This window comes from Zootoca vivipara, chromosome 17 (assembly GCF_963506605.1).
Source record: "Zootoca vivipara chromosome 17, rZooViv1.1, whole genome shotgun sequence".
Classification (NCBI taxonomy): Eukaryota; Metazoa; Chordata; class Lepidosauria; order Squamata; family Lacertidae; genus Zootoca; species Zootoca vivipara.
This window is the reverse complement of record NC_083292.1, coordinates 24,740,201-24,762,852: the sequence shown is the minus strand read 5'-3', so window position 1 is coordinate 24,762,852 and position 22,652 is coordinate 24,740,201. Positions and strand designations below refer to the sequence as shown.

At 46.8% G+C, this 22,652-nt stretch overlaps 1 protein-coding gene and 1 long non-coding RNA gene across 2 annotated transcripts; both read left to right on the top strand.

The window, feature by feature from the left end:
- The first annotated feature begins 268 nt into the window (after positions 1-268).
- TTC24 (tetratricopeptide repeat domain 24) lies at positions 269-17,840 on the top strand. Its single transcript, XM_060269836.1, has 10 exons — positions 269-622; positions 1,089-1,885; positions 4,430-4,645; positions 5,708-5,836; positions 10,094-10,215; positions 12,190-12,309; positions 12,917-13,020; positions 15,297-15,445; positions 16,817-16,958; positions 17,831-17,840. The coding sequence occupies exons 2-10, from the start codon at positions 1,123-1,125 to the stop codon at positions 17,838-17,840; spliced, it is 1,755 nt and encodes a 584-aa protein (XP_060125819.1). The 5' UTR covers positions 269-622; positions 1,089-1,122.
- Positions 17,841-17,864: 24 nt separating this feature from the next.
- LOC132591363 (uncharacterized) lies at positions 17,865-21,120 on the top strand. Its single transcript, XR_009556930.1, has 3 exons — positions 17,865-17,940; positions 18,863-18,914; positions 20,497-21,120. It is a non-coding gene; the product is annotated as an uncharacterized LOC132591363 (long non-coding RNA).
- The last annotated feature ends 1,532 nt before the right edge of the window (positions 21,121-22,652 follow it).

The following is a 22,652-nucleotide window of genomic DNA, read 5'->3' as shown; positions in this document are numbered from 1 at the left end:
AAGGCTTAATCCGAATAAACACGCCAAAAATTAATAGGTAGACCCCCCCCCCAGGGTCTGGCCAATTATCTGTTTACACTTGCATGCTTCTGCCAGGCACATAATAATGTACCTGTGTCTTTAAAAAGCAACAGGAGACTGGCTGCATGCAAATACCATCACAGGTAACCTTGGGAAGAGAGAGAGAGAGATGTGGGTCCTCAGTTGTTAGAGCCGGTTGTCATGGAGAGAGTCAGCCTGTCTCAGGCATACTGAAAAGAAACTTGAATCCTCGCAAGCCATCGTGGGAAGGAGGGAGGGAGGCCAGAGTTTGCTCTGCAGGGACTGGGAGATTGGCATGGTGAATATTTCTTACATTTTCCTACAAAAGGCCTCCATCAAATTGCACATCTGAAAGCTATATATGTACATGACCTTGAAAAATGTTTGTTGTACTCTAAGAAGAAAGCCTGCACATTTAAAAAAAAGTCTTTAAAATAAGAAACCCTGGGAAATTTCACCAAATGAACTTTCCTGCGTGTTGCTGACATTTGACAGCATTTGCAAAAGTGATCTGTAGCTCCACGAATCCTATCCCAGATCGTCAGCGTTCACTAGAAAAATATTACTGACTTTCATCTCGGTGAGTCATAGACCTTTATTATTATCGTAGGCATGTGTTTAAATAAATTGGTTACCAACTCTTCTTCTTCTTCTTCTTCTTCTTCTTCTTCTTCTTCTTCTTCTTCTTCTTCTTCTTCTTCTTCTTCTTCTTCTTCTTCTTCTTGCACAGGGGCTCGTTTCTTTCTTTCACAGCTGCAAAACAGGAATAAATTCAACACCTGAAGCCAACACTCACCCAATTTCCTCTTGTTATCTCTCCTCTTCCTTCTTCCCCTTTGCTTCACCATCAAGTTTTCCCTACACTTTGTTTTTGCATCTATCCAGGTGTCCGGAAGACGCTTTCGCACCCCCTCTCTCTTCCTTTCAACCTCCTGAGCTGATTTTGAAACATGTGGTGTGCTGTTAATGACATGAAACGGTGACAAGGTTTCCGCTTTATTGGATGTCCTCCCCATGACGCTCTTCCTTGCTCCTATTTCCCCTAGAAATGGACTCCCACCAGCTCAGCAGCAACCACTGATGGCTCTGGAGGAATCCTCTGTACTGGAGGCACAGCTCAGCCCAGAAGGCGGACAGCAGGGCTCTAAGGTGCCCAACAAGAAGAAGAAGAAATGGAAAGGAAAGGCAGAGGCACCCGGGGAACCTGAGAAGGAAGGCGAGGTGCCCTTGAGGAAAGAAGCCAAGATTGAAGACCTCACCAAAGCTGGCCACCAGGCCCTGCAGCTTGGCGCCGTTGGAGAGGCCTTATCATGCTTCAAGAAGGCCTTTGCCCTCTCCTTGGAAACCTCAAGTGCTCAGGCCCGGAAGGTGTGCGCTTTCAACCTGGGCGCAGCCTACGTGGAGGCCGGGAAGCCGGAGAGGGGCCTGGAGTTCCTCCTCAAATCCCACTCTGAGGAAGGGGAAGCCGGGGAGCATCTCGGGGACCTTTTCTTCAATGTTGGGGCAGCCCACGAAGGCCTGAGGGATTTCCCCAAGGCCTTGGAGTCTTTCCGCAAGGCCCAGGATCACTACCACTCGGTCCAGGCCGGCAGCGAGGCCAGCACCTACATGAAGATGGGCTACTGTTACCTGGGCATGGAAGACCCTTCGCGGGCCGCCCAGTGCTTCCAGGAAGCCGGCCGGGCCTACGTGGAAGTCGAGAGCCTAGAAGCTGCTGCAGTAGCCCTCAGCAAAGCCGGCAACTATATGCTTCAGAGCGGAGAGCATGGCGCCAGCGAAATCGTCAAGGTGTTGAACGAGTGCCGTTTGCTGTGTGAACGTCTCTCAAACAAAGCTCTGCTGGGTATGTCTTAAGGGACCCTGAAAGGAAGAGTTTGGGTCAGCCACATGATGCCTGTGTACCATAGGCAAAAACGTTCCTCTTTTAACCAGGCTTGTGGCTGATTGACATCCAATGCCCTTTTAAAATTTGTTGGGGAGCGGGGGATTATTGGGTAGTTGTTGTTATTGTTTTTATTATGTATTGTATGTTTTTATATTGTGATTTGCGCTTATATTGTAACTGCACTGGGACCTGCTGCTAAAGGCTGGTATACAAATTTAATAATAACTAGCTGGCCCTGCCATGCATTGCTGTGGCTCATCCGTGTGATTCCCCCCACCCTGTGCTGATCCATGACGTATCCCGCCCCCCCTCCTCCTACCCCCGGCTTATCCCTGTGATTCCCCCCACCCTGTCCCAACCCATGACGTATCATACCCCCTCTTCCTCCTACCCTGGCTCATCCCTGTGACTGGTCCCACCATGTCCTGACCTATCCCCCCTCCCCCCAACCCCCACCCAGGCGAATCAGTACCTCCATTTGGCCTAGTCTGTAAAGGCTTCGGCCTAGTATGTAAACGGGAGCCGAGGTGCTGTTGAGAGGGAAGTTTTTATAGGTGCAGTACCAGTGTAGCCGCCGATAAAAGGCGCTGGTTTGCAACCTGGTTCTTTTCCCAGCATGCATTTTCATCTGAGTGGTGTGTTTTGAATCACGGGTTTTTGGGGTTTTTACCTGGCACAGGTGTGACATCTGTCTTTGAAAATGGTACGGGGTCACTCTCATATTCGCATGTGGCATTGTGTCAAAATTTGAACGCAATCGGTCAAGCGGTTTTGGTGAAACATGGATACTAACGGACATGGACAGTTTACATTTATATATATATAACTAGCTGGCCCTGCACGCGTTGCTGTGCATTAGTCTGTCAAATGGAGGATAATTGGCCCCCTTCAGATCCCTCTGAGCCTCAGAGTTCCCCTGTTTTACAGGATCTCATGGTGGAGGCGGGATTTGTGGGTGTGGCGCATTGTTGTGGCTAATCCCTGTGACTGCCCCCATGTGTCCCGATCCATGATCTATTCTGTTTGTCCCCCACCCTCCGTGACCGGCATATCTCATGCGCTTGTCCTCTCCCCCCCCCCCGGGCCTAGTGGGGGCCTGGCGGCCTGGCAGGGGCCTACATAAAACAAAGGCCGTGCTGAGGCCTGTGACCCAGGCGGTCGCCATTCCGCCCCCGCCCCGGGCCTAGTGGGGGCCTGGCAGCCTGCCAGGGGGCTACATAAAACAAAGGCCGTGCTGCGGCCCACGATCTGGGCACTCCCCTCTCTCCCCCCCCCGGGCCTAGTGGGGGCCTGGCGGTCTGGCAGGGGCCTACATAAAACAAAGGCCGTGCTGCAACCTGCGATCCGGGCACTCGCCCTCTCCCCCCCCCCCCCCGCTGGGCCTAGTGGGGGCCTAGCAGCCTGGCAGGGGCCTAGGGGTCTGATAATGGCCGCCTTGGTGGTTTCAGTTGCTTGGTTGATGATGCCATTATTTGGTTTGTGGGTGTGGTGTAGATTTCACAGGAAGGGAGGGGGTGTACTGTGGGAGGAATTCCACTTGAGGTCGCTGTTTTGCTTTGTGGAAAAGCAGGTTTATACCTGCCCAGGTGTGAAATTTGAGGGATTTTTTTCTAACAGCGCTGTGGAAGTGGCCTGGATCGTTGTGTCAAAATTTCAGGACGATTGGTCAAGCGGATGGAGAAAAGTGGAACACGCACTTTCACGATTTTTACATTTATATATACAATATATATAGATGATGATGATGATGATAATAATATAATAATAATAGGGTTGCCAGACCTCCACGTTTGCCTGGCCCTTTCCGGTGAGTCAAGGATTTGACTCTGCAAGTGGTCAAGAGTGCCATACACTCTTGTGTGTATGTAATGACTATGCATGCAGATTGCAAGCTCCAGAACAGCAGGAGCTGGCAGCAAATTATAGTATAGACCTCGGTGGTCTACCTTCCTCCACTCCCTCTCTACCAACCGGCATCTCCAAGGTCAGCCTCTGTGACATCACCAGGAACCTCCCTTTGGTCTCAGGTTTGGGCCCTGAAATATCAGGGGCTGAGATGCTCCTCACCTGGCAACCTTAATGTTTTGCCTAGGAATCAGGTGCGGAGGGAAGAGGCCCACCCATTTGCCTCTATGACAACATGTCTTTGGACATGTAAATCACGACACTTAACTGACCATGGAGGGCCATTACCTTAACCAAGGAATTAGTTGGACCTGTTCACCAGGTTCTCTCTTGCACATTCTGCCCTCACAGATACAGGATCAAAATAAAAAAATTCCTTCAGTAGCACCTTAAAGACCAACTAAGTTTATATTTTGGTATGAGCTTTCGTGTGCATGCACACTTCTTCAGATACACAGGATCACTTTTTGAAAGGGACCCATTGGCATCATTCAGACTGAACCCCCCAAACCTATACAACTATTTTAATATTAAATTGATTCATATATTTCAATGTATACTGTTTTTCCTCTCCCTCTCCCTCTCTCCCCACCCCAGGAAAACTCTATAATGACATTGGGCTCTGCTTCTCCCAGCTCAAGATCTTCTCCTTGGCAGCAGAAAGCTTTGAGAGAGCTCTTCCACTCTGCCAAACTGATGCTGACGGTCGGTGTGAAGAAGCAGTCGTCCTTCAGAACCTTGGGGCTGCACATAACACCCTTGGGAACTTCCGGAAGGCTCTGGGGTTTCACCGGAGGGCTGCCTCTCTACACAGTAAGTTGCTGTAGAGGACACCAAACTGGCCCAGGTCACTTGTCCAAATGCCCAGATGGGGTCTGACAAGAAGCACACAAAGTGATGTAGAAAACAAGAGACAAAAAGGGGTATAGTGGTGAAATCTGGGATAAGTAACCCTTAATATTTTTTAAAGGGCCTTGTAATCAGTAAAGATTTATTGCGCCATGAACTTTGGGCATCAAATGAATGGAATGTTATATTCAGTGGGGAGATCTGTTTACTGAAAGCAACAAAACAGCACTACAAAAACAAGGAGGCTCTGAATTCTAGAAGGACGTAAACCAACTTTTAACCTCTTGGGCAAGTAGGGAGTGAATAAAAGATAGCATAAGTAAAAATAAGGAAAATATATCTGTTCACCAGCCTTTGCCAACCTGGTGCCCACCAGATGTTTCTGTCTACAACTCTTATCAGCCCTAGCCAGCGTGGCCATTTTGGACTACAACTCCCATTAGCCCAGTCAGCATGACCTTGTTGACTGCAGCTGATGGGAGTTGTCGTCCAAAACATATGGAGAGCACCAGGTTGGTGAGCACTGTCCCCTCATATTTGCAGCATTATTATTTTTCAAATAGATCTCCTCCTCACTACTGCTGTTGTTTTCCCAGTTGTCTGTTTTATATCGTAAGCTCCTTTGAATCAGGGACTCGTTGATTTTTGCCAAGAAAGCTCTTTAAGGCCCTATGTACACTGGTGGAACTTATTATGATGGTGATGTCAGAAAACTGGGCAGTTCTTTTGAACACAAAAATGACTTTGCCTCAGAATTCAGTCCCTGTTCAGCAATCCTTTTACTAGCTGCCTAACTACACATATTGGATTGAACATTATCACCTTCTGTTCAACAGAGTGACAGGGAAAAACCCATCAGGTGAAGCTTTTTCCTGGCCCAGATGTCAAGTGAAAGGGAACACATTGCTCCCCCTCCCCAATCTCTCTGTGTGAGGCACAAGAGTGGGGCCTGTGGAAACAAAAAAATTGTTCAGCTATAGGTGGAACGAATCATGGAACCCACAATTTGTGGATATTTTTGTGCAGGTGCCCTGGGAAACAGGAGAGCTCAGGGACAGTGTTTTGGCAACTTGGCCTATGCACTGAGCCAGTTGGATGACCACGAAGCTGCTGGGGAACATTATCTTCATGCGCTCCAAGCCTTCAAGGACTCAGGTGAGAAATGAGGTGTGGAGACGGGAAAGATGGAAGAGAGATCCAGGGGAAGTGTTTTCCCACCCTGCATCACCAAGGCCAAAGGGGGTTGTAATTGTTTTGTAAAAAGCAGTGAAGGCAGGTCCAAACTCATGTAGTATTATTAGATTTATTACCACCCTTCAGCAGCAAAACCCAGGGCAGGTTACAACAATTTAAAATTCAGAATTGTTAGGGCAAAATTCTGGGTGCGAGAATGCTCAGCCACCCAGCTCATCAGGCAAGGGCCTGTGGTCGTTGCGGAGTATAAAAGGAAGGAGTCCAGCCACGATCCGGAGCAAACAGCAAGGTTTATTACTGCGCAGCAGGTTCAATGCCAGACTGAACACCGTGAACAGGGCTGCAAGAACTTTTAAAACTTCCCACCACCATCCCATAATGCACATCGAAAGCATCATACATACATCACTTGTGACAGGGTAAAACGTCAGAAAAGGGGAAGGTGCAAGGGGCATTAGCATACAGGTAAACAGGAGGTAAGCAGGATTAGCATAAGGTAACAATGCACGATGTCCCAGGACATTGTTAAGCAAGTACCAGTAAGTATCTGGGAGGGGATCCTTGAGTACCTGGCCGGGAAAAACAATGGGTCCAGGTGTGAGTATTGCCTCTGGCTTCGGAGGGTTGGGAATGGCAGGAGATGGTACCTGAATGGATTATGGATATGCAGAGGAGCACCACCCTGGCTACCTGACCTCTTGCTTAAGGATTATGGCTGTTCCCTGCATCCCTGAGAGCCCTTGGCCAGAGTAGAAAAAGGGGGTTTCATTTAGAAATAAAGATACACAGTATTCATTCATAAAGAAATATGGTTACATAGAGTCTCAGGCAACAGAGAAAGGGTAGGAAAGGGAGCCTTTATTACTCAGGGCTTGATCTTGAGGGGGTTCGTGTTGGTGCGATACTACGGTAGAGTGGTGTTGTAGGATCAAATGGGGTCCCCTTGAGGGCATTTGTGCCAATCTTGATTCCCAAATGAAGCCTCGTTTGGGTGCTCCCCCCTATAAAATTCCCTAACAAGAATTAAAAACAATTAAAACATAATATATTCCGAAAAATAGGGAGCATCCTGAAGACACACATCTCAGGTGTCATAGGCCAGCATAAAGAGGCCGGATAGTGAAGAGGCCAGACGCAACTCTGTGGAGAATTCCACAATTTAGAGGCTGCCGCAGAGAAGGCCTCCAGGGGTCAGCAACCTTTTCCAGTCATGGGCTGGTCCACCGTCCCTCAGACCATGTGGTGGACTGGACTATATTTTTTTGGGGGGGGGATGAACACATTCCTATGCCCACAAATAACCCAGAGATGCAACTATATATATAAAAATGTTCCCACTGTGTGCGTGGGTGTAACACTCTTCCTCCGTAACCACTGAACTGAATTCCAACAAATTTGGCCACATCGCTCTATGCCCATCAGGGAGGCATCTGGCATAATTCCCCCCCCCAAAAAGCACACCTTTCATACCTAACATTGCCCAGCAGACTGAATAGGCCACAGACGACTAGGCTGCTTTCCAGACTAGGCCAAGTGGAGGTAGGGGCCTGCCTGGGGGGGGGGCTGAATAGGGGGCAGGGATAGGTAATGGGTCAGAACAGGGTAGGGGGAGACACAGGGATGAAACCTGCCCTCTCCACAGTATCTCTCCTCGGCTTTGCAGACTAGGCCACTTTGCAGACTAGGCCAAGTGGAGGTAGGGGCCTGCCTGGGTGGGGGATGCAGGTGGCCGAATAGGTCATAGGTTGGGACAGGGTGGGCTCAATCACAGGGATGAACCAGGGGATGGGGGAGGAGGAACAGAACAGGGTGGGGGGGGGACACAGATATGCGCCTATGTAAACATAACACATGAAAAACAGAGGGACTCTGAAGGTGAGGGGAGTCTGAAGTGGAACTCTGAGGCTCCATTTAACAAACTGAGCCACCGCAATGCGTGGCAGGGCCAACTAGTTTTAAATAAAAGCACACATTTTACTCATGTAAAAACACCAAGCAGACCCCACAAATAACCCAGAGATGCATTTTAAATAAAAGGAAATGCTCTACTCATGTAAAAACACACTGATTCCTGGACCCTCCGCGGGCCCATGGCCCTCAGGTTGCCTACCACTGCCCTAAACTTATCAGGGCAATGGAACTATGGTACTAAGAGGACCCCCTCTGTTGCTCTTAATACCTGGGAGGGTCTGTAGGGAAGGAGGCAGTCTTTCAGATATTTGGTGCCTAAGTCATTTAGGGCTTTGATTGGTAATGTAAGCACCCTGAATTGGGCCCAGCAATGAACTGGCAGCTAATAACAAGTGCCTCTATCCATGGGGCACTTACTTTCACTTTTGTGTTTCTGTTTACCTTACCTAAGGCCAACCTAAAGGGCCAAAGCCCCTAGGCTGCATTCTTCCTGGAAGTAGCTGGGGGATCTGTTGATAGGGAATCTGGCTCCTGGGAGTTTCCTAAACTTAAGATACTTGTCGTGACTGACAGCAGAACTCTGGTCAGGAACACAATACGAAAGAAGAGTAACAATATATATTACACTTTTGCCCTCCCACTGTGGCATTTGATAACCATGTGTTCACTTACTGTCATTCAAGTTTGAAAATCAGGCTACAAGGGATAGAAAGATCCACCAGTTTCATTTCTCTGTTTCTCATTTGTCAAGTCTTAAATTCAGTCCTTTGCATTGTTTAGCAATTTGCAATGGGGTATATATCCTCATGAAAATTCATCAGCATTTGGGTGCAAATTTCTCTTAATAAACACCTGTGTGCAGTTTTGACTTATGTGCACATTTTTGTGAGCAATCTTGCATTTGTGCGTGGTATTTTCACAAATATCCCAATTTTTATGCTTTCCCTTAAAACATGGGTTCTTTTGGAACTGATTGTTTAGCAGGAGAGCTGCATCACAAAATTCAGATAAGGAAGAATTTCAAAGGCTAGCTGTGTTTCGGTTTGCATGTTGTTTTGGAAAATGAGAATTTGCTTTGAATGTGAACTGACTCACATTTCTCCCCCAACCCTACAGACAACAAACCAAGTGGCTGTGTGGCCATTGTCCCAGCCAAACCATTAGCAGCTGGCCTCCAGAACTTAGAGATGTAACTGCAGTGACTAGCTGCCCATTTGTTACTGAGCCAGGTTCATTTACTGAGCCTTGCATTCATTTACAAATCCCTAAACCTCTTAGGTCCAGGGTACCTCAGGGGCCGCTTTAACCCTGATATCCCATCTCATTCATTGAAGGGTAATCTGCAGGAGTGCCATTTGTAATTCCCTGAGTTGGCAAGGCTCATTTGACGGCAACAGGAACCTGAGCCTTTTGTGTCATCGGTCCAGCCCTGTGGAATACTCTTCTGATAGAGATTCAGCCAGGGATCAACCATGGCAAATACAACAGGAAATGAGAACAGAAGATACGGAACTGGGTGCAAACAGATGAATATACATAATAAGTGAAGAACTATAGGATCACAGCAAGAGAGTCTCGTGTGGACAAAGATGGAAAGACTTATTTGTTGTTAGATATGGAGGAATGGTTGTTGAATTTATTGGAGACAATGTTGCTATGTTTGGTTAGATAAAAGCTATTGCTGACATTTATAAATAAAATAAAATAAATAAATAAAACCCCTTTTGGACTTCTTGTGTAAAAAAGAAAATGAATTGATCTGTTTAGGTTGGAAGATTGCGGAAATATTGCCTAACAGAAAGTAGATCAGTTCAGTGTCATTCTAGAGTGAATATTTTGAATAATTTATTTTATGTTACTGACAAGCAGAAAATCAGAAGTACTTTTTTATTTTTCTTCTCTTTTCTGTTTTCCCTTTCCCTTTTGTCCCCCCCCCTTTCTTTTCTCTCGTTCCCTCTCTGTTTTTGTTTTATTTAGATTAGTTTTTTGACCTTATTGTATTCTGAAAAAGCTTTAATAAAATCTTGTGGTTTTTTGTTTTTTAAAAAAAAGAGATATTCAGACAGCACCTTCAGTATAAACTTTTAAATGTCTACTGAAAACTTTTCTATGCCGCTGGATCTGTGCAGTCAATTAAGAGTTCATTCTTACACAATATTTCTGCTTTGATATTTTTTTACAAAGAGCAGTATCCAAATTTTTTTTTATAAGTGAAACAAAATAAATAATAGGGGGGTCATTTGTCTGTTCTTCAGATTGAACCCTGCTCTGCTTCCCTCCAACTCGTTCTCCTCCTTTTCTGCACAGGTGACCTTCCAGGCCAATGGCAAGCTTACGAAGGGCTTGGGGCATCACACGCTCACCTGAGAGACCCTGGCAAAGCCATTTTGTATTACAAAGAGGCACTTACCTTGCTCTCTAAATGCCAGGTAAGGGTTGTTGCAGTAGCTGGTTCTGCGTTTAAATTTCAGCCTGTATTTCGATTATACAAAATGAACCTGTTGCTGACATGCTGTTTAATGGACTTGCTCAATGTGGATTCAGAATTTAGGAATTTGGAGTAACTGATGGCATTTCCAGACTGTCGCTCTTTTTCGGGTGGGATTCAGTCACATACTGGCAAATTCAGGTTGCTCAATTATGGTTGGCTATTTTTAAAATTTAATTACTTAATTGATTTATATCCCATGCTTACTCCTGAGGGAGCACAGGGCGGTGGACAAAGCAATGATTAAAAAAATAAAAAGGTAAAGGACCCCTGACAGTTAAGTCCAGTCGTGAACGACTCTGAGGTTGCGGTGCTCATCTCACTTTACACGCGTTTGCCCGCTCGGCAGACAGTTTTTCCAGGTCATGTGGCCAGCATGACTAAGCCGCTTCTGGCGCAATGGAACACCAAAACCAGAGCAGCACATGGAAACGCCGTTTACCTTCCCGCCGGAGCGGTACCTATTTATCTACTTGCACTTTTTGGGGTGCTTTCGAACTGCTTGGTTGGCAAGAGCTGGGACCGAGCAACAGGAGCTCACACCATCGATTCGAACCGCCGACCTTCTGATCGCCAAGCTCAAGAGGCTCAGTGGTTTAGAGCACAGCGCCACCCGCAACATTTTAAACATTCTAATAAACAGTTAAAAACATGGTCTCAGTCCATGGCCTCAGGGGGCCAGGAACGGTATCTTTCAGCTGTCAAATGCCTAGGTGAACAGGAATATTTCTAAATTTCTCCTGAAATTTAACAGTGAGGAAGACAAGATGCACGCAGCTCACTAGGGAAGGCATTCCACAAATGAGGAACCACCATGGAAAGGGCTCTGTCACAGGTCAGTGCCAGCCAAGCAGTCCTCAGTGGCAATGCCTGCAAGAAGACCATGTGGGACATGGGATGTCATGCACAACAAACTAGCTTCCCCAGAGGATCAGACTTTTAGTGATGAGGAAGGTGAGTGGGAAATGGGCTGGAAAGCGTGCGACAGAACTTGCGTTGATGCAATTTCTCGTAACCTCTACACAAACAAATCAGGATAAATGATACACAGATCGTCTGGAAGTGTCCCATGTCTGTTGCAAATTTGCCTGAGGTGAACAATGGGTTGTTGCCTGTTGTTGTTGTTTAGTCGTTTAGTTGTGTTCGACTCTTCGTGACCCCATGGACCAGAGCACGCCAGGCACTCCTGTCTTGCACTGCCTCCCGCAGTTTGGTCAAACTCATGTTTGTAGCTTCGAGAACACTGTCCAACCATCTTGTCCTCTGTCGTCCCCTTCTGCTAGTGCCCACAATCTTTCCCAACATCAGGGTCTTTCCCAGGGAGTCTTCTCTTCTCATGAGGTGGCCAAAGTATTGGAGCCTCAGCTTCACGATCTGTCCTTCCAGTGAGCACTCAGGGCTGATTTCCTTCAGAATGGATAGGTTTGATCTTCTTGCAGTCCATGGGACTCTCAAGAGTCTCCTCCAGCACCATAATTCAAAAGCATCAATTCTTCGGCGATCAGCCTTCTTTATAGTCCAGCTCTCACTTCCATACATCACTACTGGGAAAACCATAGCTTTAACTATACGGAACTTTGTAGGCAAGGTGATGTCTCTGCTTTTTAAGATGCTGTCTAGGTTTGTCATTGCTTTTGCCTGTTATTGCCCTCATTTCAAAGATCAGTAGACGTGATGGAAATCCTTGAGGTGGTATTTGCTTCTAATAACAAGCAGTTATAAACATGTAAGCTTTCACCCCTTTTAGAGAAAACTGTGCCTTTTCATCTTAGAAACCTGACGAGAACAACCAGTGAACCAACACCAAGCCTCCATGGCTCCAATACACTGGCTAGTTAGTTGATTAACTAAAGAACATTCTGAATCCGCACTAACTTCACTGAACCTATTACATATATCTTTTCTTCAATGCCAGGATGTCTCAGGAACAGCCCAAGAGAGAATTGTGAACAAACTTACAGATGCCCTCCAGAACAAACTGTCTATGAACAGCAATTTCTTCCATGGTGAGGGGATTGTTCCGTCTGCTTCCATGGTGAGTTCCCTGCCTGCCACCTTGTGCCATTTTTTTGGCATTGAAAATGTGAGACCCTGCCCTACTCACCGTTGGACAAGCATTTGCAATGTCACGGAATGTTCACAAACATTATTAATTACTGGTGAGGAAAGGTTATTATTATCAACCATGATGAGCAAACCATGCTGGTTCTTTGTGGCAAGCTAATTTTTTTTGGGGGGGGGGTTTCACATGGTACCCAGATACAGGCTGAAGTCTCCCATATGTTTATAGCAGTCCACATCTGTTTTAACAGCTGTGCTAGAATCTTCTAACATGTTACACAGGGGGAGAACAGCCAGGTAAGAAGAAAATAACAGCGCAAAACTTTACTTCTGCTGCTGTTTCACTTCCTCCTAGTAAAAAAAATAATTGAAACTTGTAGAAGTATTTTTTTAAGCCAGCGGGTTGGGCTAAATCAGCTTCCTCCCAACCTGGTGCCCTCCAAAGATATTGGACTCTGACTACCATCTGGGTTAACCGGCATGCGATTATGTCTAAAACATCCGGAGGGTATGAAGTTAGGGAAGCCTGGGCTAGATTATCCATTGGGACCCTAGCTATGACCGTTCCTCTCTCTGCTCAGAAACAGCTTCCTACATCACAGACCTCAAGCCAGGTTCGATTTGCTATGTTGCCGCATCGTAAGAATGAGAGCCTCCCTCCCACGCTGTGCCACACCAGCGAACCGTAAGTAAGGGAAATGTGCATGTTATGGTGCCTCTCTGTCCAAGTTCTGGGATCCTCATCTCCTCTCTCTCTCTCTCTCTCTCTCTCTCTCTCTCTCTCTCTCTCTCTCTCTCTCTCTCTCTCCCTAGACTGGTTTCCAGAGATGAGAGAGAATATAAATTATTGAAATAATAAGTGGACTGAATAACTTGGCAAAATTTACAAGATAACAGGACCATATTTATGATTTATAAATGAATGGAGAACAGCCCATGAGGTAGCAGCATAGCTGCCAAGTCTCCCGTTTTCACCGGGAAACCCCCATTTTTAAAGCCGTTTCCAGCTGTCATCCTGAATGGCGAAATATCTGTAATTCCCCCGGATTTCTTCCGGTGCCGCTCTGCCCATGTCTGGGCACTGGAAATCGGGCAGCACCAGCACCGGAAGTTGCTTCTACGCACGACTTGCTGTGCCGGCGCTGCTGATCCCATATTTTTCTAACCGGGACTTGGCAGCTATGGGTAGTAGTATTGAAGGGGGGGGGGGGGAGACAGACACTTTCTATGACATTTGGTGGCCATTTTTTACACATATTAACATGTCCAGAATGGAGAACGCCATGGGCTTATTCACACATCCATTTGCCCCATCACTACTGCCCTGGGAACGCCATAGTTTAGCACTGAATTGAGTTTTCCACAGACTGCCGTTGGTTCCAATTTAGTGCCAAAGAGCAGGTTGTCCGGGGGGAAGTGGTGGGGCAAAGTCTGTCTGAGTTGAGGGGCGTGGCGGCACTGCTTTGCAGTGTTTCCAGTACTCCTTGGAGAGACATTTCCAGAGGACACTGCTTGGGGACTGTTCTTTGGCCCCATGGAGCCTTTGGTGTGGTGTTCCTCAGGGTTCGATTTTATTCCCCGTGTTCATGTTTCCATTATGTATTTTGTGTTTTCATCTGGTATTTTTATGTTGTGAACCACCCTGAGATCTACAGGTGAAGGGCAGTATACAAATTTAATAAATTAAAATAAAAAAATGTAAAAGTGTTTGATCCACGCCTAGAAAGCACAGGACAAGTGGGAGTGTGGGCGAGTCTCATGCCATTTGCTTCAGTACTTCCTGATAGCTTTCCCTTTGTTAAAACTACGTTCCTTTAGGTGACGTAGACTAGGATGATATGATGTTCAAGGGTCCCTGTTGAAGGGAAAACAATATTAGGCAGTAAATGAGCATGACTGAAAATCTTACAGTAGAGTATGGACAAGAATACTTTCCTGGTTTCTGGTGAGAGAAGGGAGGATGTTTAACATTTTCTCGTTGCGTGGTGTTTATCTTGTTCATTTAATGTATATTATCCCAAAGTCAATTAAAAATTCAAGTACTGTTTGTGGGGGACAGGAGGCAGGCAGGTGTGGAGGATTCCCTGGTCCTAAACGGGGTAACTGTGCCCCTGAAGGACCAGGTGCACAGCCTGGGAGTCATTTTGGACTCACAGCTGTCCATGGAGGCGCAGGTCAATTCTGTGTCCAGGGCAGCTGTCTATCAGCTCCATCTGGTACGCAGGCTGAGACCCTACCTGCCTGTGGACTGCCTCACCAGAGTGGTGCATGCTCTGGTTATCTCTCGCTTGGATTACTGCAATGCGCTCTATGTGGGGCTACCTTTGAAGGTGACCCGGAAACTACAACTAATCCAGAATGCGGCAGCTAGACTGGTGACTGGGAGCGGCCACCAAGACCACATAACACCGGTCTTGAAAGACCTACATTGGCTCCCAGTACGTTTCCGAGCACAATTCAAAGTGTTGGTGCTGACCTTTAAAGCCCTAAATGGCCTCTGTCCAGTATACCTGAAGGAGCATCTCCACCCCCATTGTTCTGCCCGGACACTGAGGTCCAGCGCCGAGGGCCTTCTGGCGGTTCTCTCACTGCGAGAAGCAAAGCTACAGGGAACCAGGCAGAGGGCCTTCTCGGTAGTGGCTCCCGCCCTATGGAACACCCTCCCATCAGAGGTCAGAGAGATAAACAACTACCTGACATTTAGAAAATACCTAAAGGCAGCCCTGTTTAGGGAAGCTTTTAATCTGTGATATTTGATGTATTTTAATGTTTGCTGGAAGCCGCCCAGAGTGGCAGGGGAAGCCCAGCCAGATGGGCGGGGTAATAATAATAATAATAATAATAATAATAATAATAATAATAATAATGCATTCCAAATATTATTATTAGAAATAACACATGAACACTGTTTGGTCACGGCATTGTCTGAATATCACATCTCTGTTTCGTGACTCTTTACAGCTCTGTCGCACAACAATGCCACCAGGCGCAGCCCATAGAAGAGCAGTCTGCACCAGCCCCATGGAACCAGAAATTTTCTCAGTGGGGGGAAATGGTAGCCCCTCATAGCAGCCATCTGAAACCACAGCAGGCCGCTCACGGAGCATCAGGTAACCGCCTCTCTACTTCTGGTCCTGCAGTCTTCGCTGCATGGTGCAATTTCCCCCCTAGTACAGAGATGGAGGCTCAAGTCAGATATCAGGCCAAACCATGGTTATGAATAAAAAACCATGACTTGCTAAGGTGAGGATTGGCAACCAAGGTTTGTGCCAACCGTGGTTTGGTGTGATGCAGATCCACACCACACAATCTAAAGCACATCAGATGCACATTTAAAGCACACAACCTCCCTCAAATAATCATGGGAAATGTACTTTGTTAAGGGTGCTGGGAACCGTAGCTCTGTGAAGGGAAAACTACAGTTCCCAGGGTTCTTTGGGGGACATCACATGCTTTAAATGTGCATTGAATGTGCTTTAAATGTATAGTGTAGATCAGTCTGGAACTGACAAACTTAGAGTTCTGGGTCCTCCTCAACCTGCAGAGGTAACTGCAGCTCGAGATGGCTATGCTGAGCAGCTCTTAACCATGGTTGGCCTGTGGTGAATATGGAAGCTCAAACTGTGGTTAGCACAAACCTTGACTTAGTGTGATGTGTGAAATTTGGTGGTGAAATGATGAACTTGCAGTTGAGGTGAAATAGGTAGATCACAGATCATCAACTTTTTGAGGACAGTGGAATTTTGAGCAAGTGCTGTCACAAAATCTCTGCAGTGGATGTGTGTCAAAACGCAAAATTACTGCCACATCTGAAAGAGCAGAAAGAGAGACAGAACCACAAAATGGTGTGGGTATGTCTCCCCCCATCAGCCTCCCCATCCTTGGGAAAAGGCACCCACATTAGCCGAGCTACGCGTGCTCACAGAGAGCAGCTCTTTGCATATACCCTCTGTTCAGATCAAATAGAGGTGAGTGTCCAGTCCTGGCTTCCAATGAAATGAGGGTATGTTTAAAGGGAGCTTGTTCAATACAGTCATACCTCTTGTTACGAATGCTGCGGGTTGCGTATGACACGGGATACATACACACCAAACCTGGAAGTACCGGAACGGGTTACTTCCGGGTTCGGCGGTTCGCGCATGCGCAGACACGGCGAATGACGTCATGCGCATGCGCAGAAGTGGCAAATCGCACCGCACACATGCGCAGACGCGGTGCTTCATGTTGCGTACTGCTCATGTTGCGTACGGGGCTCCGGAGCGGATCCCGTACGCAACATGAGGTATCACTGTATGGGAGAGTCTGAGTCAGTGCAAACAGGAACTGAGCAGGAAGAGAAAACAGTCCTTCATGCATTGTGTTTTGAGGGCGTATTGACCTTTGATGGGCACCATATCCTTGATGATGCATCAGCAGCTGTGTAGGTGAGCTGTAGGTGATGGAGAGACCACTTTGCCTCTCAATGCTTTATCTTCCTGTAGTGTTGGTTGCTGCAACACATGGAGACAGGATCTCCACTCCTGGAATTCCGAATGGACGTGCCATGTTTGTCAGCAGTAGCACTGAAGACACCAAGCAGCCCATGGGGACTTCTGCCTGTCGCTACCAGACAAAGGCTAACAGGTCAGCTCAGAAAGCAATAGCTGCTCCCCAAAAGTTGCTGGCACTGGGTATATCTGCACGTGCCCTTAATTTCGAAAAAGGAAGGTGTTCAAAACATCTTTTCTTTAATAGTTTAGAACAGGCATGTCCAACAGGTAGATCGTGATCTACTGGTAGATCACTGGACGTCTGTGGTAGATCACCGGTAGATCAGTGGCTCCCCCCAAAGAAGCTAAATATCCTTGGCTCCCCTAAAAAAGCTCAACATATTTGCTCTGCACCCCTAAAATGACCTGAACCACCAAAACCACAGTTTTCCTTCCTAAAAAAGAGCTCAACGTCGCTTTCCTCTTCCCTAAAGAAGTTCAATAACTTCTACGTGAACCCCCCAAAACAGGGCTTTCCTTGCGAGAAAAAGCTCAACAACTTTGACCTGAATCCCCCCCCCAAAGGGGATAGATCACTGCCAATTTTTAACTCTGTGAGTAGATCGCAGTCTCTTGGAAGTTGGCCACCCCTGGTTTAGAACATTTATTTATCCTTTTTTGCAATAAATAAATAGCAACAAATTCCCTTACTCTTCATCTGATCCGCCATCACCCTGACTCTGCACCAAACCATGGCTGAGTGTTAAGTCATACTCAGAGTAGACCCATTGAGCTCAATGGACAAGTTAGTTGGACCCACAAATTTTCACTGAGTCTGCTCTGAGTAAGTGGAGTCAACCCAAGGCAAGAATGATTTTGGGAAGGAGAAGGCCTGTTTTTCCATGAGCATTTCCACCCACAGTCTCCCTTCCAAATGTTGTGGGTTTGCAAAATTAAAAAAAAAAACGGAAGAGGAAACAGAAAAAAAACATAGTTTAGACTTTAAGTTGTGAATCTGGAAATCAGATCTCAGTGACAACCTTTATTCTTTTCTAGCAATCTCAATGCTTTTCTGTACCTGGATCCCTCCTGCCACAGCTGCTTACAGAACAGGAAATCCCACCATTCACAACTAAGTAAGTACAGTACAGTGGTGTCTGCAGGGCTCTTGCTCAGAAGGGGCAAAACCAGGGCTTTTTTTCAGCCGGAACTCAGTTCTGGCACCTCTCAGGTGAATGCCATTGTCATTATAAGAGAACAATGGGAGGCTGAGATCTCACACCTCTTTTGCTAGAAAAAAATAGCACTGAGCAAAACCTTAACCAAGAGGGGTAAATTTTGAAGGAAAGCCTTTCTTTCATCTGTCCTGAAGCTCAATCCAGATAAGACCAAGCTACTGTTAGTGGGGTGGTTCTGTAGACCGGGGGCTGGGAGATGGCTTGCTTGTGTCAGAAACTGAGGAGGCCTGCTGCAGAAAAATCTTGCCTTCCCAAAGTGAATATTTCTAAGTAGGACAAACAGCATGGCTTTCCCCCTCTTCAAAAGTTCTGAGACCTTCTGTCCCCAGGGCTCACTTGAGAGAGGGCTGGAAATTACTGTAGACCACGAGTCACAAAATGGTGGTGGAGGTAGAGTTTGGCATAACCAGCTTGCAATTTACTAACATAGGCCATATTCACACCACACATCTAAAGCACTAGGATACCACTTTAAACAGCCATGGCTTCCCCTCAAATAATCCTGGGAGCTGTAGTTTGCTAAGGGTGGGGTTACCATCCATGCCTGATATTCTCAGGGAACTCTGGGAATTGTAGCTCTGTGAGGGGGAATGTTGGCCTCCTAATAACTCTCAGCACCCTTAACAAAGTACAGCTCCCATAATTCTTTGCAGGAAGCCACAGCTGCTGAAATTGGCATCATAGCGCTTTAAACATATGGTTTGGAAATTGCTGGAATATTTGCCACAGTACTTTGGTTGTGGCAAGGCCATTCCACAGTCTGTTTGAGAAACACTGCCCTAAACTCTGGTTTATGCTGCTGTTTTTATGTCACACCCAGCAGGCCCCCACGAGTGTGAGTCTGGTCAACTGAGAGCAAGGGTCTTGGAGAGGTAGGTCGGTTCACACAATGTATAAAAAGGGCAATAATTTATTAATTTATATGCTGCCCATCTGGCTGGGTTGCCCCAGCAACGCTGGGTGGCTTCCAACAAATTATAAAACCACAGTAAAAAAAAACTTTCCTGTACAGGGCTGCCTTCAGATGTCTTTTAAAAGTCAGATACAGTGGTACCTCGACTTACGAAGGTGATCCGTTCCGCGGCGCTCTTCAGAAGTCGAATCCTTCGTAAGTCGAAGCGTCCATTTTGCACATGCGCAAAGCACGATTTTGCGCTTTGCACATGCGCAGACTGCGTGCGCTGCTTCTGCGCATACACAGACCGCGCATGTGACGAAAATACTTCCGGGTTTGCGGACTGCGGAAGTCGAAACCTTCGGAAGTCGAAGCATCCATTTTGCACAAGCGCAGACCGCACGCGCCGCTTCTGCGCATACACAGACCTCGCGTGCGACGATAATACTTCCGGGTTTGTGGACTTCGGAAGTCGAGGCATTCGTAAGTCGAGGCATTCGTAAGTCGAGGTACCACTGTAGTTGTTTATTTCCTTGACATCTGATAAGAGGGCATTCTACAGGGTGGGGGCCACTACCAAGAAGTCCCTCTGCTTGGTTCCCTGTAATCTCACTTCTCACAATGAGGGAACCGCCAGAAGGCCCTCGGAGCTGGACCTGAATGTCTGGGCTGAACGATTGGGGTGGAGACGCTTCTTCTTATGTACAGGGCTGAAGCCCAAGGCACTGTCTAGCCAGTGATCCGGCTGCCTTATCAGCCAAACACATTTTGGCACCTAAGGCGAACCACAAAATGATGCCTCCCCCCTCCCTCCCCCAGCCATGGAAGAAGGGGTGAGTGAAGCTCTACATCAGGAACAAAGGGTGAATAAAGATCTCCATTGTAAGCAAGGGTGGGAGGAGACCAGCAGTGGCTCTTATTTGCCATGATGCCACTGTGGCATAGCATGGGGGGGGTTTGGCAAGGATGCAAGCCTCCAAGGAGTGCATTGCAGCAGTTGCTACCACTGTGGCAGCAGCAGCAGCAGCAGCAGCGGGTAATCCATTCCTTGGAGGTCATATTTGCTGCCTCTGTGGATCCTGCCCACAGAGACAGTCACCTCACCTCAGTGGTGGACCTACATTTTCAGGGCCTCTTTGCAACCAGCAATGAAGTCTGGGTAATCGCTGTTGTCTTCTTCAATGGGGTTGTTTACAACCACCTTTACAATATCTGGGTTACTGACTCTCAAACTTCGGGATTATTGGAATACATACCAATTTACTTACTTTTTTTAATGAATCAATTTGATTCATGTGGCAAAAATTGGTTCTACTAGACCCATTTTTTAAAAAGCAACGTGAATTGAAGTTGCACTGACTGTCAGCTGTGGCTGTCCAGGGTTTCAGGCAAGAGCCTCTTCTATCCTAGTTTTCCTCGAGATGCCAGGGATTGAACCTGGGACCTTCTGTATGCAAGGCAGAGACTGCACCACTGAGCTGTGGCCCTTCCCTAGAGGACCCCTCCTGTGGTGGTCCACAGAGCAGTTTCGGAACTCGCTTCTTCTCTTTCCTTTCCAGGGCTGCACCAACTCTTGCCAGACCCTTTGCCAGCCAAAGTTTGGAGCCTCGCCGCCAGCAAGGATGGGGGAACAGGTTCAAGTCCATAATATGTGCTCTGATGTGACAGGTGTGTCTTGCTGCTGAATTGACTGTCCGATGGGAGCTTTAGAAGGGTCTTGATGCTCTTCAGGTCCAAACCACCATCCGTAAACTGTGGAACACAAGTGCTCTTCTGGGCCCAGCCAAAGTGGGACCACCTAGTCCAGCATCCTGTTCTCAGCACTGGCTGGCCAGGTGCTTCTGGGAAGTTCATGCACAAGGCATGAAGGCCACCCCAGGATTAATTGGGTCCCTCAACATCATTGGTGCTCTGATAACACCAGTTTAGTCCCATTGGAAGCTGCCTTCTTAGACCACAGATCCAACTGGCTCACAGCTCACTACTAGATATGTGCACAAAATTTCTTATAAAGTATCATGTGTTTAATGAGATGATCAAAATTACGTATTAGCACATCACAAACCCTCCAGAACTTGCTTTACTGAATCTGTAATGCAACTGTGCTTCGTGGATAAACAACTAATTGGATTTCTTTAAGGGGCTGCATCTATGGCTCTAGACACACTATGGAAGGACTTGAAGGGGACAAGTGTGAATGCTTGCTACAAGAGAGGATGGCATATTGCCCTTATAGGGGGGGGGGGGGGAAATGACTCACCAGTTTAGACCAGCAAGAGGAACAAAGCACAAAGCACAAATGATTGCTATTGTGTGCCTTCATAGAAGCAAGCGCACATCGGGTGAAATTCTGCAAGCGTTTGTGGGATTATGATGCCGTGGACCATATCATTTTCAAATATTTTCTTTTGTAATAATAATAGTGTCACTTCACACAAAGTAATCTCCTTTCCATATACATGTACCCTGTTTCTCATATTTTAAGACATACCCATAAAATAAGCCATAGCAGGATTTTTAAGCATTCAAGGAATATAAGCCATACCCCAAAAATAAGACATAGTGATAGGCACAGCAGCAATGCCGGCCGCAGCAGGAGGAGGAGGAAAAAAATAAGACATCCCTTGAAAGTAAGCCATAGTGTGTTTTTTTGAGGAAAAAATAAATATAAGACATGTCTTATAATATGAGAAACACGGTATCTCATGTGCCCTTAAGAAAATTGCATAAACCCAAATTTGTTACCAAACACCTGGCTGGAATGCATGTTATGAAACACATCAAAGATGTCTGAAACAATTGCGAAGTCTTATGGAGGCAGACGAAGCATGCAAATAAAAAACCCGCTGCTTTTATTTATGGCCTGAGATGACCCTGGAGAGGACTAACCTTTGTGGCTTTTGGGTTGCTGCTAATATTACCCAAGTATGGGCTATGGAGTAAATTAAATCTCTTACAGATGCCTCCATCTCTGTCTAAATGTGTGGTTTTGCAGAAGAGCAAAGAGCTCTGGTTGCCCTGTTTTGAAGAGTTGGAAAAACTGAAGTAAAGGAATAATGTTCAAACCAACCAAGGGGGGGAGGCTAGGACAATTTAAGGGCTTCAAATCCTCCACTCAGCTATGAAGCTCACTGGGCGTGACCTTTCAGGCCAGCCACTGCCTCTCAGCCTGGCCTACCTCGCAGGGCGGTTGTGCAAATAGAATTGGGAGCATAGCTGCCAAGTTTTCACTTTTCTTGCGAGGAAGCCTATTCAGCATAAGGGAAAATCCCTGTAAAAAAGGGATAACTTGGCAGCTATGATTGGGAGGTAGAGGGGGAAAAACTATGTATACCACCTTGAGCTCCCTGTAGAAAAGATGGGATATCATTGTGATAACATACACACAATAGCACTCGATCAGAGCTTTCCAAACCGTGTGTCATCATGACATGTTAGTGTGTCGGCTGCAGTGCGTAGGTGTGTTGTGTGAATGCTCCCCACGCTTCTCCCAGGGCCGGAAAGGGATGAGTTCAACCTCTGGTTTGCTAGTGGAAATGATGCATCTCTAAAAAGTGTGTCGCCAACATGAAAAGTTTGGAAAGCTCTGCACTAAACACACAAGGCACAACAAAACAGGAAGTTGTCCTGCAGAAGCCCCTTTCAATTCAATGGGGACTCAAGCCACACCACTGCCCTGTGGGGCAAAGCTGACACACTCAACAAGACAGCCCCA

Bases quoted from the DNA above. Each gene is read 5' to 3' on its own strand.
- TTC24 (XM_060269836.1), top strand. From the start codon at position 1,123: ATGGCTCTGGAGGAATCCTCTGTACTGGAGGCACAGCTCAGCCCAGAA. The intron at 4,646-5,707 runs GTAAGTTGCTGT...ATTTTTGTGCAG, and splicing joins GAGGGCTGCCTCTCTACACA to GTGCCCTGGGAAACAGGAGA. The intron at 13,021-15,296 runs GTAAGTAAGGGA...GACTCTTTACAG, and splicing joins CTGTGCCACACCAGCGAACC to CTCTGTCGCACAACAATGCC.